Source organism: Procambarus clarkii, chromosome 37, assembly GCF_040958095.1.
Source record: "Procambarus clarkii isolate CNS0578487 chromosome 37, FALCON_Pclarkii_2.0, whole genome shotgun sequence".
Taxonomy (NCBI): domain Eukaryota; kingdom Metazoa; phylum Arthropoda; class Malacostraca; order Decapoda; family Cambaridae; genus Procambarus; species Procambarus clarkii.
Window position 1 is genome coordinate 19,491,783 of NC_091186.1, and position 18,455 is coordinate 19,510,237.

At 43.4% G+C, this 18,455-nt stretch overlaps 1 protein-coding gene across 1 annotated transcript; it reads left to right on the top strand.

The window, feature by feature from the left end:
• The first annotated feature begins 211 nt into the window (after positions 1–211).
• Positions 212–1,246, top strand: LOC138371853 (seminal vesicle major clotting proteins-like). Its single transcript, XM_069336887.1, has one exon. It carries the CDS (start codon positions 212–214, stop codon positions 1,244–1,246), a length of 1,035 nt encoding a protein of 344 aa, XP_069192988.1.
• Positions 1,247–18,455: the final 17,209 nt, after the last annotated feature.

Here is an 18,455-nt window from a genome sequence, read left to right on the forward strand (position 1 = left end):
GGCTCCAATTATACGCTTAGCGGAAGCAAGGTGAAATTATCATGATCTGACCTCAGGTCACTTGGGGTCATTAACGGTTAGAGGTGTGAGATCTCAGGCAGACAACTGGCGCCTCTCAGATCCTTGTCTGTGACTCGTGTACTCTATATATATTTTAAATAAACTAACCCAAACACTTTTACAGTGTTACAACGTGTATGCACTCTCCGGGATGTTTTCACTTAGGGACGTGTATGCACTCTCCGGGGTGTTTTCACTTAGGGACGTGTATGCACTCTCCGGGATGTTTTCACTTAGGGACGTGTATGCACTCTCCGGGGTGTTTTCACTTAGGGACGTGTATGCACTCTCCGGGATGTTTTCACTTAGGGACGTGTATGCACTCTCCGGGATGTTTTCACTTAGGGACGTGTATGCACTCTCCGGGATGTTTTCACTTAGGGACGTGTATGCACTCTCCGGGGTGTTTTCACTTAGGGACGTGTATGCACTCTCCGGGATGTTTTCACTTAGGGACGTGTATGCACTCTCCGGGATGTTTTCACTTAGGGACGTGTATGCACTCTCCGGGGTGTTTTCACTTAGGGACGTGTATGCACTCTCCGGGATGTTTTCACTTAGGGACGTGTATGCACTCTCCGGGGTGTTTTCACTTAGGGACGTGTATGCACTCTCCGGGATGTTTTCACTTAGGGACGTGTATGCACTCTCCGGGGTGTTTTCACTTAGGGACGTGTATGCACTCTCCGGGGTGTTTTCACTTAGGGACGTGTATGCACTCTCCGGGATGTTTTCACTTAGGGACGTGTATGCACTCTCCGGGGTGTTTTCACTTAGGGACGTGTATGCACTCTCCGGGGTGTTTTCACTTAGGGACGTGTATGCACTCTCCGGGGTGTTTTCACTTAGGGACGTGTATGCACTCTCCGGGGTGTTTTCACTTAGGGACGTGTATGCACTCTCCGGGGTGTTTTCACTTAGGGACGTGTATGCACTCTCCGGGGTGTTTTCACTTAGGGACGTGTATGCACTCTCCGGGGTGTTTTCACTTAGGGACGTGTATGCACTCTCCGGGATGTTTTCACTTAGGGACGTGTATGCACTCTCCGGGGTGTTGAGGTTACAACAAAATCAGATAATAAACAAAGGAGACAACACAAAACAAATTCTCCCCCCCCCAAAAAAAAATATTTTGTGGACATTGGTGACAGTAACAGATAATAACATGGGCAATGTATTTTTATGATATATAACAAAATAGAGCATAATAACATACTCATTATTACTGGTGTTATTATGTATTACTCAGCAATGCTATAATGGCACCAGTTGTATATCCACTTTGTGGACACTTCTTATCACTAATCTTCTTCTCTGTGCATCAGACAGGTGCTTGTAGCTCTTTATCACTGCATTATCCCTCAGTTCCAGTTAACAGGAGCTGTTCTCCTTATCAATAAAACGTTCTTCTTTAAAAAAAAATCGTCTAAAATTCATTTCTGAAAATATTTTGATGAAACTTTCACGACGCTAAAGCCAATAAGATGGAGATTTGTTTAACATTTAATTTTTATTTTCACATATTTCGATTTTTTTTTCTCCCAGCCCCAGGTGATCCCCCCATTTACAGCTCAGGCTGTAGCAGCCTAATGGCTGTAAAGTCTAATACTAACAGTTTCCTGGATATTTTAATGAATTATTAACTAGGTAAGTTCTAATTTATTTATTAAACAGCCCCATTGAAGGCAAATTTAGCTAACTACAGCATCCTGTCTGTAACTGCAAGCAACGTCATCAACTTTCCTGTGACGAATGGCTGTCAAGAGCCCGTAACTACCCGAGCACTGGGTGCAGGTGTGATAGTGGTGTCCAGGTCCTGTTGACATGTCCAGGTCCTGTTGACATGTCCAGGTCTTGTTGACATGTCCAGGTCTTGTTGACATGTCCAGGTCTTGTTGACATGTCCAGGTCTTGTTGACATGTCCAGGTCTGGTTGACATCTCCAGGTCTTGTTGACATGTCCAGGTCCTGTTGACATGTCCAGGTCTTGTTGACATGTCCAGGTCCTGTTGACATGTCCAGGTCTGGTTGACATCTCCAGGTCTTGTTGACATGTCCAGGTCCTGTTGACATGTCCAGGTCTTGTTGACATGTCCAGGTCCTGTTGACATGTCCAGGTCTGGTTGACATCTCCAGGTCTTGTTGACATGTCCAGGTCCTGTTGACATGTCCAGGTCTTGTTGACATGTCCAGGTCCTGTTGACATGTCCAGGTCTGGTTGACATCTCCAGGTCTTGTTGACATGTCCAGGTCCTGTTGACATGTCCAGGTCTGGTTGACATCTCCAGGTCTTGTTGACATATCCAGGTCCTGTTGACATGTCCAGGTCTGGTTGACATCTCCAGGTCTTGTTGACATGTCCAGGTCCTGTTGACATGTCCAGGTCTTGTTGACATGTCCAGGTCTTGTTGACATGTCCAGGTCTTGTTGACATGTCCAGGTCTTGTTGACATGTCCAGGTCTGGTTGACATCTCCAGGTCTTGTTGACATGTCCAGGTCCTGTTGACATGTCCAGGTCTTGTTGACATGTCCAGGTCCTGTTGACATGTCCAGGTCTGGTTGACATCTCCAGGTCTTGTTGACATGTCCAGGTCCTGTTGACATGTCCAGGTCTTGTTGACATGTCCAGGTCCTGTTGACATGTCCAGGTCTGGTTGACATCTCCAGGTCTTGTTGACATGTCCAGGTCCTGTTGACATGTCCAGGTCTTGTTGACATGTCCAGGTCCTGTTGACATGTCCAGGTCTGGTTGACATGTCCAGGTCTTGTTGACATGTCCAGGTCCTGTTGACATGTCCAGGTCTGGTTGACATCTCCAGGTCTTGTTGACATGTCCAGGTCCTGTTGACATGTCCAGGTCTTGTTGACATGTCCAGGTCCTGTTGACATGTCCAGGTCTGGTTGACATCTCCAGGTCTTGTTGACATGTCCAGGTCCTGTTGACATGTCCAGGTCTTGTTGACATGTTCAGGTCTTGTTGACATGTCCAGGTCTTGTTGACATGTCCAGGTCCTGTTGACATGTCCAGGTCCTGTTAACATGTCCAGGTCCTGTTGACATGTCCAGGTCTTGTTGACATGTCCAGGTCCTGTTGACATGTTCAGGTCTTGTTGACATGTCCAGGTCTTGTTGACATGTCCAGGTCTTGTTGACACGTCCAGGTCTTGTTGACATGTGCAGGTCCTGTTGACATGTCCAGGTCTTGTTGACATGTCCAGGTCTTGTTGACATGTCCAGGTCTTGTTGACATGTCCAGGTCTGGTTGACATGTTCAGGTCTTGTTGACATGTGCAGGTCTTGTTGACATGTCCAGGTCTTGTTGACATGTTCAGGTCTGGTTGACATGTTCAGGTCTTGTTGACATGTGCAGGTCTTGTTGACATGTCCAGGTCTTGTTGACATGTGCAGGTCCTGTTGACATGTCCAGGTCTTGTTGACATGTGCAGGTCTTGTTGACATGTCCAGGTCTTGTTGACATGTCCAGGTCTGGTAGACATGTCCAGGTCCTGTTGACATGTCCAGGTCTTGTTGACATGTGCAGGTCTTGTTGACATGTGCAGGTCTGGTAGACATGTCCAGGTCTGGTTGACATGTCCAGGTCTTGTTGACATGTCCAGGCCTTCACCTGCTTGAGCAAGCCCGTGAGCTCCTGCCTGTAGAGAGGTTACCTCCCTGGGAGGATGACTCATGCAAGATTATTATCAATGAAATGGCAACGAAAAAATCCAACATGTTACCACAAGAAATGAGGCACAAGTATCTCGAGGAAACTTATAAAGAAGCCGGAGATGAACTAGATCAAATCTACACCGACGGGTCATCTAATCCTGTCAATGGCAGGGCTGGTGCAGCATACACGGTAATCAAGGATAATACTTCCCAACGCAGAAATAAAGAAAAAGCGAGTATTGAGAACTATGCCTCTTCAACGCAAGCAGAGCTCACTGCCATTGTTATGGCGTTAAGGTTTCTTGAACGGAACACTAATGGTGCAGTGATTTGCACCGATTCAAAAGCACTGCAAAGCCTAAGTAAAAATCGGGCAGAAAATCTTGCAACAGTCGCTGAAATTAAGAGAGCTGTGAGAGTACTTACCAATCAGGGAAGAGTCGTCAAGTTTCTGTGGATCCCCTCCCATGTTGGAATATGTAGGAATGAACGAGCAGATGTGCTGGCTGCTGAAGGCGCTGAAGGAGACCATATTGAATACTTCATACCCAAGACTCTACTACAAATTAGAGGTATTGTCAGGCAACATCACCGTGACAAGGTAACTGAGGAAAGGAGGATAGAAGCACAAACCAGTGAATCTGTACGCTGGTACAACATGGTTGCAGCTGGGAGTCGCAATCATTATGGACGAATAAGAGGAGGACGCGGGAAAGAATCAGTAATAGCGAGAATCCGTCTGGGATACAAATATCCATGGAGATCCGGAATGGAAACGACTGTTGATCAGCAAAGTTGCAGAATTTGCGATGAGAGTGACAGACACCGCCTTGACCACTATCTACGTGAATCTGAACACCTGAGAGACAAGTGACAGGATGAACAACTCAGCAGGTTTTCTTCCTATTGGGGAGTATTGTACATGCTGCTATGGCGGTGTGTCCACTCACAAGATGAGTGGCGCTGCCCAATAAACTCGCCCCTCGGGACAAAATTTAAAATTTAAATCACCATTTTACCCATCCTTCTTCACTTCGCCGACAAAATGGCGGGCAACGACATTACCCGCTACATCCACGTCATCAACAGCCTGCTCGTCGCAAATGGACTTGCGACAGCCGCTGTACCCGATGACCTTCTTCAAGCTTCCACAACTGCTACCGGACCTCCGTCCCGGGGACCCCTGAGCCGACCCCCAGGGAGCCCTCACCGTCCGGCCACAGCGACTCCGCAGTCCTCGAGCTTGTCCCACTGACAGGCACGGCAGCAACACCCAGGACAAGTGACCAGGACGACGAGGCCGACTCCGACGACTCGACCGACTCCCATACTTCAGTTGATATCACCGGGTCTCTTCCCCCCCTCATGCGGCCGCCCGGGCACCATCTCCCCCCCCCCCTCCAGATCCTGTGCAATAAAGGTCAATTTAATTGTTGTGTTGCCTTATATGATAGTTATGTACTTACAGTGTTGCCAGTTCTTTAACAATTATTCTTGAGCATGTTGCCACATCGCATATAAGTCAGTCTGGTAAGCCTCACCAATTGTTCGTCTTCAGGGTACGTGCAATTCTTCTATTATTTGTATTTGTACTGTATTAACCATGTTTCGCTTAGCAATCTTAAGTTTCAACCCGGAAGAAAAAGTTCCTAATTTACCGCGTGCTACTAGAGCCGAATTATTAACTATAGCTGCAGAATATGACCTCTCTGTGCAACATGGTGACACCAAAACAGACCTATACAATCTGATCTTAGATTATCTAGCCGAACAAGACATCATCACTTCAACACAGTTGGAATTATATCAAGTTGTCGACAAATCTGCCTTAGCCCTCATGATATTGAGGATCGAGTTAGCCCAATTAGAAGCTGATGCCGACGAAAAAAGACAGGAAATGAGAAGACGATAATCTGACTATCAACATCAACAACAACAAGAAGCCGAGTTAGAACGTGAACGGAACAAGAACTACTCCGGCTCAAAGAACAAGAAGCGGCCTTATAACGTCAACGACAAGAGATAGAACTTCAACGTCGACGAGAAGTAGAACGACTCCAGAGCCTAGCTCAAGAACTTCAACTCAAACGACAACAAGATAAAAATGAAGGTGACATCTTACTACCCTTCGAACGAGACAAACGCAGACACCGCACTCAATTACCCACGTCAGGAGTTGGGACTTGAACCTACCCACATCCAGCAGTGACAGCAGGCGGAAAGCACCAGGGCACTGGTGGCTGAGTGGACAGCACGCTGGATACGTAATCCTGTGGTACGGGGTTCGATTCCGGCGAGAAACAATGGACAGATCGGATTTTTGTGTGTAATGGACAGAGTTTATTTCACCCTAATGCCCTTCTTACCTAGCAGTAAATAGGTACCTGGGAGTTAGACATCTGTTACGGGCTGCTTCCTGGGGTGTGTGTGTGTGTGTGTACTCACCTAGTTGTACTCACCTAGTTGTGCATGCGGGGGTTGAGCTCTGGCTCTTTGGTCCCGCCTCTCAACCGTCAATCAACAGGTGTACAGGTTCCTGAGCCTATTGGGCTCTATCATATCTACACTTGAAACTGTGTATGGAGTCAGCCTCCACCACATCACTTCCTAATGCATTCCATTTGTCAACCACTCTGACACTAAAAAAGTTCTTTCTAATATCTCTGTGGCTCATTTGGGCACTCAGTTTCCACCTGTGTTCTCTAGTGCGTGTGCCCCTTGTGTTAAATAGCCTGTCTTTATCATTCCTGTCGATTCCCTTGACAATCTTGAATGTGGTGATCATGTCCCCCCTAACTCCTCTATCTTCCAACGAAATGAGGTTTAATTCCCGTAGTCTCTCCTCGTAGCTCACCTCTCAGCTCGGGTACTAGTCTGGTGGCAAACCTTTGAATCTTTTCCAGTTTAGTCTTATGCTTGACTAGATATGGACTCCATGCTGGAGCCGCATACTCCAGGATTGGTCTGACATATGTGGTGTATAATGTTCTGAAAGATTCCTTACACAAGTTTCTAAAGGCCGTTCTTATGTTAGCCAACCTGGCATATGCTGCTGATGTTATCCTCTTGATATGAGCTTCAGGGGACAGGTCTGGCGTAATATCAACCCCCAGGTCTTTCTCTCTCTCTGACTCTTGAAGTATTTCATCTCCCAAGTGATACCTTGTATCTGGTCTCCTGCTTCCTACTCCTATCTTCATTACATTACATTTGCTTGGGAAGATTTCTATAAAACCAGAAAAACGGCCAGCCTACTCATGAGAAACTCTCCAGACACAAAACAGAACGCTTTAAAAGAGACCAACGTCGTCTATGCCTTCAAATGCCCACTTGGGGACTGTAAGCTCCAAAAAAACCCAGTATATAGGCAAGACAACAACATCTCTTTCTAGGCGTTTAACGATGCATAAGCAACAGGGCTCCATTAAGGAACATATAATCTCTTCCCACAACCAAACCATCGCCAGAGAAATCCTAGTAAACAACACAGAAATCATCGATAGATACAGCGATAGCAGGCGGCTTGACGTTTGCGAGGCACTACACATCAAGAAGCCAACACCTGCAATCAACAGCCAATTCTAATTGGGCTAACTCGATCCTCAATATCATGAGGGCTATATCTTGAGATCTTGAGGTTATCTTGAGATGATTTCGGGGCTTTAGTGTCCCCGCGGTCCGGTCCTCGACCAGGCCTCCACCCCCAGGAAGCAGCCCGTGACAGCTGACTAACACCCAGGTACCTAATTTACTGCTAGGTAACAGGGGCATAGGGTGAAAGAAACTCTGCCCATTGTTTCTCGCCGGCGCCTGGGATCGAACCCAGGACCACAGGATCACAAGTCCCGCGTGCTGTCCGCTCGGCCGACCGGCTCCCTGCTAAGGCAGATTTGTCGACAACTTGATATAATTCCAAATGTGTTGAAGTGATGATGTCTTGTTCGGCTAGATAATCTAAGATCAGATTGTATAGGTCTGTTTTGGTGTCACCATGTTGCACAGAGAGGTCATATTCTGCAGCTATAGTTAATAATTCGGCTCTAGTAGCACGCGATAATTTAGGAACTTTTTCTTCCGGGTTGAAACTTAAGATTGCTAAACGAAACATGGTTAATACAGTACAAATACAAATAATAAAATAATAGAAGAATTGCACGTACCCTGAAGACGAACAATTGGTGAGGCTTACCAGACTGACTTATATGCGATGTGGCAACATGCTCAAGAATAATTGTTAAAGAACTGGCAACACTGTAAGTACATAACTATCATATAAGGCAACACAACAATTAAATTGACCTTTATTGCACAGGATCTGGAGGGGGGGGGGAGATGGTGCCCGGGCGGCCGCATGAGGGGGGGAAGAGACCCGGTGATATCAACTGAAGTATGGGAGTCGGTCGAGTCGTCGGAGTCGGCCTCGTCGTCCTGGTCACTTGTCCTGGGTGTTGCTGCCGTGCCTGTCAGTGGGATAAGCTCGAGGACTGCGGAGTCGCTGTGGCCGGACGGTGAGGGCTCCCTGGGGGTCGGCTCAGGGGTCCCCGGGACGGAGGTCCGGTAGCAGTTGTGGAAGCTTGAAGAAGGTCATCGGGTACAGCGGCTGTCGCAAGTCCATTCGCGACGAGCAGGCTGTTGATGACGTGGTTGCAGCAGGTAATGTCGTTGCCCGCCATATTGTTGGCGAGGTGAAGAAGGACGGGTAAAATGGTGATCTTGGTGGAGGTTGAAAAAGGGGCCGGTGGTGGTGTGGTCAGAGGAGGTGCGGCGTCCCCAGGAGTCAGGTGGTGGTGAGAGAATCACATGTGTGTTCCCGAAATTCTTGGGTAAGACCGGGAATTCCGACGGGAGTGGGTTTGCTGGTCGAGGTATGGTGGTGGAGGAAGAGGTAGTTGTCATATTTTGAATTTCCTCATGCCGGAGGAGACAGTCAGGCGAGACCACAAAGTGTGGGCCATTGTGGAGCAGGTAGTGTCGGTGGGAGGATGTGCAGTCCGAGGATGTGCAGTCCTCTGCTCCTGGGCGCAGAGGCTGCATCTCTGTGCTCGCTCGGTGCACTTCCTGGTGTAGTGGGAGTACTGGTAACACTTGAAGCACTGCCGGAGCTCAGTGAAGCGTTCCTTGGTCACTTGGGTGGGTGGTATGGTGATTCCGGCGCACAAACGATACTCGGCGCACAAGTATCGCTTGCAGTAATGTCCAAGATTGGAAAGAGCAAAAAGAACTCTATCCAACGAAATCAAAGGCAGTAAATATTCTATGGAGTACACATGAAAATCTAAGTCCTCCATATACATTGGAACGTCCTCTGAGCATCATGACTCCATAATAGAAAACTACAAAATTTTTAAGGGTAAACTATAGAAAAAGAGATAAGTCTGCACAAAGCCACAAAGCTACCTTGTCTTTGGTATACGAACATCCTTGGCTCTCTCCCTGAGTGAAGATGCGAGCATCGTTGCTGTAGGGAGGACAGGCCACTCATTACCTACGTTAACCTCCACCAGGCATCATTTGATTCATATTCTCTCTCCCTACCCATTAGTATTGGTGTTCCACAGGGCAGCATACTTGGCCCTCTCCTCTTTCTCATTTACATTAATGACCTTCCAAATGCCTCTCAACATCTCAAGCCAATTTTATTTGCTGATAACACAACCTTCATTTTCCCCAGTCCTAACCCTCATATTTTGAATGGCACAGTGAATACTGAACAAAATAAAGTCCATCTTTGGTTAACTGCTAACAAACTCACGCTTAACATTGACAAAACCTTCCATATTTTGTTTATTAATAAATCCTCAGATCATATTAATCTAAGAATTAACAATATACAAATTAGTAACAAAGTAGATGGTAAATTCCTTGGTGTTCTCATTGAAAACAAGCTGAATTTCCTGGGCCACACTCAAAATAGAGCAAAAAAAAAGCTTCTAAAACAGTTGGCATTCTTTCTAAAATCAGATACTTTCTACCTCGCCCATGGTACTCGCCCAAACTAAGTACTACCTAATAAACTTCATGTAACTCACCTTACCTCCTAAATGTCAACATGTCTTGCTATTTTCTAACACTATTGATTATTGACCAAGTTGTTTAACTGCTGATATCCGCAATGTATGAACTTGAAGAAAATTGTAGTCTTCTGTTTATTAAGATAAAATTACTTATGCTGTTCGGTTTCAATTTCTGCTGTTCCATCCATCATGTAATTATTATAATTTTTCCCCCTTTTTCAAATATATTTTTGATATGTTAGCACGTAAGTTTTTACCGTTACGTCAATGTATGCGACGTTACGTTACTGGTATGTAAGTGCATAAATTTTATTGTTGTGTGAATGTATAGACCTTATATTACAGGTATGTAAGCGCATAAGTTTTATTGCTGTATGAATATATGGATGTTACGTTACCTGAATATAAGTGCAGAAGTTTTTACTGTTGTATGAATGTATGTACATTACTGGAATGTAAGCGAGTAGGTTTTTCCAGTTGTATGAATGTATGGCCGTTACGTTACTTGTATGTAAGCGTGTAAGTTTTTACAGTTGTATGAATGTATGGACGTTACGTTACCGATATTTAAGAGGTTGGGATCCGAAAAAAATATTCAATAAAATCTGAAATATAATGAAAATGTTAAACAAAGCTCCAATTATTTGGCATCAGCGTCGTGAAAACTTCATCCCAATATGTTTAGAAATGGATTTTATACGAATATAATCAAAACAAAACCGTTCTGATGATAAGGAGAACAGCTCCTATGTACTGGAACTGTGGGATAATGCAGTGATAAAGAGCTACAAGCACCTGTCCGATGCACAAACAAGAAGAACTGTTAGTATTAGACTTTACAGCCATTAGGCTGCTACAGCCTGAGCTGTAAATGGGGGGATCACCTGGGGCTGGGAGAAAAAAAAATCGAAATATGTGAAAATAAAAATTAAATGTTAAACAAATCTCCATCTTATTGGCTTTAGCGTCGTGAAAGTTTCATCAAAATATTTTCAGAAATGAATTTTAGACGATTTTTTTTAAAGAATATCGTTTTATTGATAAGGAGAACAGCTCCTGTTAACTGGAACTGAGGGATAATGCAGTGATAAAGAGCTACAAGCACCTGTCTGATGCACAAAGAAGAAGATTAGTAGTAAGAAGTGTCCACAAAGTGGATATACAACTGGTGCCATTATAGCATTGCTGAGTAATACATAATAACAAATAATAATGACTAAGTATATTATTATGAAGTATTTTGTTATATATCATATAAATACAATGCCCAATGGCAATATATGTTACTTCCACCATTATCCAAACAAAATTTTGGGTGCAATTTTTTTTTTTGTCACCTTTGTTTATGATCTGATTTTCTTGTAGTTTTTACATCTTGGAGAATGTATAACCGTTGGTAAGTATGTAAAGTTTGAAGGAAATTGGTCAACATGTTAATCATTCACAGGTGGCAGAAGTTGTGATTTCTGGTCATTTATTTTTTTTGGCCGATTTATTTACAGAATTCAAACTCTATGTTCTTTGTCTGTTAGGTTGTATTGATGGATAAGGATCAGACGCGGGCCATGTCACTTATATAAAGTATAATTATTATCTTTATCAACCCCAGTATCCTTATCCCTATATTTTGTTTTTCGGAGAGTTATTTTTTCTTGACTTCATTTCAACACATATTGACCTACAACTTTCACATATTCGAGTACCAATGCCAAGCAATGTTTATTAAAACTTACAAGGAAATTCATAATGTGGAACGACCATATTAGTTGTCGTGAACTTCACTTATACTTTCTCTTAAAACTAAATTTTCAACTATGAGACCCCTAAAAATATTAAATTTGCTCTTCGATTCTCACCATTTTCACATATATGCAAAGTTCTAAGTTCTAAACGAGGTGTTGTTTATTGATTCATAAACCTATAACTTTTGGGGTTATAAATTTGTTTCGTCATTATTTGCAGCATATTTGGAAGGCCACATTGACAGTTTTTACAACAGTAAACTATTCTCCAAAACGTAATTCAAACAACACCAATTAATCATCATGTTATTCTTAGACCATAATGAATATAAGACAAATTGTTGGAAATATAATATTTTTTGTTTGAATTTTAAAATTGACAATTATCAATTTATACAAATTATTTATTTGTTATTTCGTTTGTTTTTCATGTTACGATGTTGATCCATTAGGTTAAGTTGATGAATTTATCATGTAGATTATGGAACAAAAATGAATGAGTTTGAGCAAGTTTGAGATTTTCGTATCCCGACCTCTCAAGCGGGTAATTTTTTACATTTGTGTGAATATATGGACGTTACTTTACTGTATGTAAGCACGTAGGTTATTACTGTTATAAGAATGTATGGACGTTACATTACTGGTATGTAAGCGCGTAAGCTTTTGCTGTTGTATGAATATTTTGATATAACGTTACCCGTATGTGTGAAAAATTTTACTGATAAAATTATTAGGAGCCATAAGGAGGATTGGAAGCTATGCACTGAGTACTGGCAGGCACGCCCTAGCCCGCTTCACCACGACGTGCTCAAAACCATTGCAACCTGGGATTCAACTGCATACTCAAGGATTCATGAGGCTGCCACTGGAGCCTAGGGTTGACCACACTGCCACCCATGCACTCGTATGGGGGGAATACGAATGCCCCTCATGCGTTCATGCTCCAGTAATTCTACCTCCAACACTTCTCATCACGTGCACAAATCACATTAACATGACTTGTTCATCTGAGGAAATCAGCAGCCATACAGAGATAGTGATAAACATGATATTGACAGTGTTGCCACACCGAGGCGATAACATTACAGCCATGATCTACGAAACACGAAATGTTGAAGGTTAGTTTATCTCCATCTTCAGTTTATCATTAGTTTATCTTTATGGTGAGTAGTTGGCAGCCTTATCGTGTTTAATTATACATTTTACATGGAAGGCTCTTAAATATGTGAAGATAGCTTGCTGACCCCCAGTACTACCTTTGGTGACCCCCACAACTATCTTTGTTGACCCCAAGTACTACCTTTGGTGACCCCCAGTACTATCTTTGGTGACCCCCAGTACTACCTTTGATGACCACCAGTACTACCTTTGATAACCCCCAGTACTACCTTTGATGACCTCCAGTACTACCTTTGATAACCCCCAGTACTACCTTTGATGACCACCAGTACTACCTTTGATGACCCCCAGTACTACCTTTGGTGACCCCCAGTACTACCTTTGTTGACCCCAGTACTACCTTTGATGACCTTAGTACTACCTTTGATGACCCCCAGTACTACCTTTGATGACCCCCAGTACTACCTTTGTTGACCCCAGTACTACCTTTGATGACCTTAGTACTACCTTTGATGACCCCCAGTACTACCTTTGATGACCCCCAGTACTACCTTTGTTGACCCCAGTACTACCTTTGATGACCTTAGTACTACCTTTGATGACCCCCAGTACTACCTTTGATGACCCCAGTACTACCTTTGATTTACAATAATATCACATATACAGATATATGTGATTTTTCTTCACAATTCCCGCTCACCACACCCTATGTGCGGAAATGCACATAGGGTGTGGTGTGCGGGATTTACTATTTACTCTGGTTTACTTCAGCGGTCTTACCGCTGAAGTAAACCAGAGTAACATAAGTGTGTGCACTTGAGGAGCTCCGACAGCGGGCGTGTGTGAAGATAAGGTGAAGGGCTGGAGATAGTGCAGAGAGCCTTGAGGTTCTCCACTATTACCTACAAGATAAGTGAGCCACTGGTGCAGTAAGTCCTGGTGCACTGATAGACTGGTTACGCGGCTAAAGATGACTCTCCCAGGAAACATGAGGCCTTACCTAATGTCTTACCTAAACTTGAAACAATCCAGTGAACCAAGTTATGTTAGTAATTTGATCCCAAACTCAACAGCCGAATTATATTAGGCAGTATTTACCCAGGTCTTTCTGGAATCAGAGTGTCACCAAAGTCTAGCCATTGTTTCTTGTCATATTTTGTGTGATTTACTGTTAATATATTATTAAAACATTATTTATATCGCTTTTGTTATTTGTTGACATCTCTGTATACCTTCCAGGAGGCCTCAGTCCTCTATATTGTTGAGAATGTGACAACTTCTTTATTCTCTCTTATGAGGAGGGCACTGTACGCCACTCTTCTCTCTTATGAGGTGGTCACTGTACATCACTCTTCTCTCTTATGAGGAGGGCACTGTACGTCACTCTTCTCTCTTATGAGGTGGTCACTGTACGTCACTCTTCTCTCTTATGAGGTGGTCACTGTACGTCACTCTTCTCTCTTATGAGGTGGTCACTGTACGTCACTCTTCTCTCTTATGAGGTGGTCACTGTACGTCACTCTTCTCTCTTATGAGGTGGTCACTGTACGTCACTCTTCTCTCTTATGAGGAGGGCACTGTACGCCACTCTTCTCTCTTATGAGGTGGTCACTGTACGTCACTCTTCTCTCTTATGAGGAGGGCACTGTACGTCACTCTTCTCTCTTATGAGGTGGTCACTGTACGTCACTCTTCTCTCTTATGAGGAGGGCACTGTACGTCACTCTTCTCTCTTATGAGGTGGGCACTGTACGTCACTCTTCTCTCTTATGAGGAGGGCACTGTACGTCACTCTTCTCTCTTATGAGGTGGGCACTGTACGTCACTCTTCTCTCTTATGAGGAGGGCACTGTACGTCACTCTTCTCTCTTATGAGGTGGGCACTGTACGTCACTCTTCTCTCTTATGAGGAGGGCACTGTACGTCACTCTTCTCTCTTATGAGGAGGGCACTGTACGTCACTCTTCTCTCTTATGAGGTGGGCACTGTACGTCACTCTTCTCTCTTATGAGGAGGGCACTGTACGTCACTCTTCTCTCTTATGAGGAGGGCACTGTACGTCACTCTTCTCTCTTATGAGGTGGGCACTGTACGTCACTCTTCACTCTTCCCAGTAAAGGCATATATCTGACTTTTCACTTGTGCCACAACAAGGGCAGTCCATCTAGAAGTGACTCCCGATATGAGTGCCGAGGCGTTCTTACAGGCTTTCCGCAGGTTTGCTTCACATAGATCCTGTCCTAAGTTAATGATCTCAGACAGTGGGTCCAACTTAGTGGCAGGAGAAGCATGTCTGTTGAAAATCTGGACACACCCAAAGGTGCACACGGCCCTAAATCAATGGCAGTGCCACTGGAAATTCATACCTCCCAGAGCACCATGACACAGAGGCTTCTATAAACGCATGATTGGTACAGTGAAACGTTCTCTACGGAAAACCCTACACCACCAAAAGATTGACATACAGGAGCTCCAAACCGTAGTTATAGAGATAGAAGCACGAGTTAATAACTGACCACCTACCTACCTCTCTGAGGATGTTTTGCAGCATAAACCATTAAGTCCAGCTCCCTAGTGTCCCTTACTGACGAGGAACCAGAGGATTCTTCATATGTCCGAGAGAGTGATTTGGTTCAAAGTTTCAAATATCTATCAGGGGTGTAGCGAGTAAACCTATACTCGCTCCATTATCTCATCATCTTAATGGCATAACTAATTACACAAGCTATAATCCTATCCCTATTTACAAGTAACGGTTTTTCCACCCGCCTATCTTACTGTGAGGTGTAGTAACCGTATATAAGCCAGCGATTTGAGAATAGCAAACCAGTACAATCTCCAGTCAAGAATGTAGTACTCGGTGTAGGCAGTTCTAATCGACCCCAAGACGCTACAGCTTCGACACAGATCAGGCAGCAGACTAGGACCGTATGGAGCTACAACGCTCTCCCACATAGAGCTCCGCGACTCCGGCCACACTCAGCTCTCTGCTCTGCTGCAGGCTTCGTCTCAACGTCTACGACACTGCTGTATCCAGGACTACTAAATAAATATGAAACTCACTAAACACTGTGTATCTAATCAACCCAACAACGTAACATAATCGTACGTTACAGGGGTGATAAGTCAGTGGAATGACGTATGGACTCGAGAATACCTTACTGCTCTGAGGGAGTATCATTACGGGGCAAACAACCCCTACAACAGAATTAACTTGAACCCTGGTGACATAGTTCTGGTGGACAGCGATGGGCCACGCTCAGAGTGGCCTATAGGCCAAATAGTCTGTGTTCATTCAGACAGCCAGGGCATCTTGAGAATAGTGAAAGTAAAATGCCGAGGCAACACAACTCTCAAAACATTAGAGAAATTAGTTCCTTTAAAACTGGCAGGAAAAGAAAACGTTCAACGACTTCAAGCACCCGAAATGCCAGTACGGGACATCCGTCCCCAAAGGACTGCTACACAACAATGCAAACTCAAATTAAAGCAACACTATAATTCTGAAGGAGAGAAATAAAGTGATCGCAGTCCTTACCGGGACTTCGATCCATGTTCCTCCCCCCCTTCCCACCCCCCTAGAATTATGTTGGAAATCCGACACACATAGTCACATAAGTTACCCCTATAAAAAAAAAGAGAATGGGTGATTCTGTGACGTCATCGACACCACGTATTTATATTAACTCTAATTTCTTTTAAACAACAGTCTAGTGTTTAAACTTAATAAAAAAGTGTTCACTAGGACTGAATATAATTTCCAACAACAAGAAGTACAGCTTGACTCCCTTGCTACTGTTAAATAAAATCAGAAGTAGAACCAAAACATTGGCTAGGGCGTCGTCACGTATAGGCAGCAACTTGTAAACAGTGAGGGTGACACTCCCTGACAAGTTTTACAACAAGGTTCTTTCTCCGAGCTTTGACACAGGATCCTCTACAATCTGCCCAACCGAAGATCTTATGAACACAGGGAAGAACAATTTTCGGTATTTCTATTGCATTTAATACTGGCCATTATTATTGTAGGAAATATCGTTAAGACGTGGGATTAAATCCCCAAACACAGGGAGTTTACTCAGCTCTACACACACATATTCCATGTCATACCTGTACTTATATGTTTAGGGAACCATTATTAATTCCTTACATCCCAAACAGGTAATTGTGAGGAAGTTAGTGAAGCAGGAAGCTGGCTCCCAACATAATTATAGGAATAGTTACCTGCTGTCCATCAAGCCATGCAGGCCTCTAGATAGCCACCATTATGTGGCACTCTGAGGCACAGGGCCACACCCAATTCTGATGCTACAATTACACAGCCTTAGCAGGCCCCAACAACAGTAGCAGCTAAGGCCCTTTTGTGTTTAATACTGTAGACAAGTATTAGTAGTTATTAATTTAATTTGCTGTAGTAATAGTAGATTAGACCACCATATGTGGTATGATTTATAATTTATATATCAAAGACTAGGTAAACAATTTGTGGTTTATGAAGGAGCCACCTCAAAGTGGTTTAAGCTACGAATTGTCCCACCCATTGTGTGAGAAGTTCTAGCAGCTGAATCAGAATATATAAAGTCCACTTACTTACTAACTAAGAACCAAGAAAGATAATCAAATAAAAATGATATAATATTAAAGTCAATTATAAAATAAATAAAGTAAATTTTGAATATTAACAGAATAAAAACAATTAAAGCTTGCTAAGATTTTCCAACACATTTCCATTTTTATTTATATAGATAAAACTAAAAAGTTATTAATTTCATCTTCATAGTTTCCTACCTGGTGCTTTAATCTCTCACTGTATCTTGTGCTTCCCAATCCCCCAATATATGTACCTAAATCATATACTTTTACCTTTGTTATCATTGCTATCATCTTATATCATGCTTGTTATAATGAACGCATATTTTACTGCATTATACCTTGAAATAAACCTCAAATCATGCTACAATGTATCTATTGATAATCCTCAAATCATGCTACAATGTATCTATTGATAATCCTCAAATCATGCTACAATGTGCCTATTGATAATCCTCAAATCATGCTACAATGTGCCTATTGATAATCCTCAAATCATGCTACAATGTATCTATTGATAATCCTCAAATTATGCTACAATGTATCTATTGATAATCCTCAAATCATGCTACAATGTGCCTATTGATAATCCTCAAATTTTACTTTAATATACCTACAAATTTTTGTCAAATTTTCCTTACAATGTGCCTGATAACATTTTTAAATTTTGCTACAAATTACCTACTTACAATTATCTGTCAGATTAAGGACCTGCGCGACTCGCTGCGCGCGCTAGTGGCTTTACAAGAATGTAAAAACATTAATGCTATGTACTCTCATAAACCCAATGTACCTTCTTGTATATCAATAAATAAGTAAATAAAAAAGTGTTGGAAATTGAGTACTAATTCACATTAACTGCTGCTAGATCTCTTTTGGTCTCTGTGCTGTGATAACGACTCGTTACATCATCACCATCCCCAGTAACAATGAGATAATTGGGTAATTAGGTGGTTGTATCTGCCAGTAACAAAGCCTTGACACTGAGAGTCATGGTGATGAAGTGAAGATGTTATCACTGAGTTGATCCTCTCCAGTGTTGAGTGTGTGGGGTGGGGGGGGTGGCGACCCCCTCACACACGCCTTGTAATCTGTCCCTGAGATGACAGCATCTGGGGAGGGACACTGTGGGAGATGACAGCATCAGGGGAGGAACACTGTGGGAGATGAGAGCATCAGGGGAGGAACACTGTGGGAGATGACAGCATCAGGGACACTGTGGGAGATGACAGCATCAGGGACACTGTGGGAGATGACAGC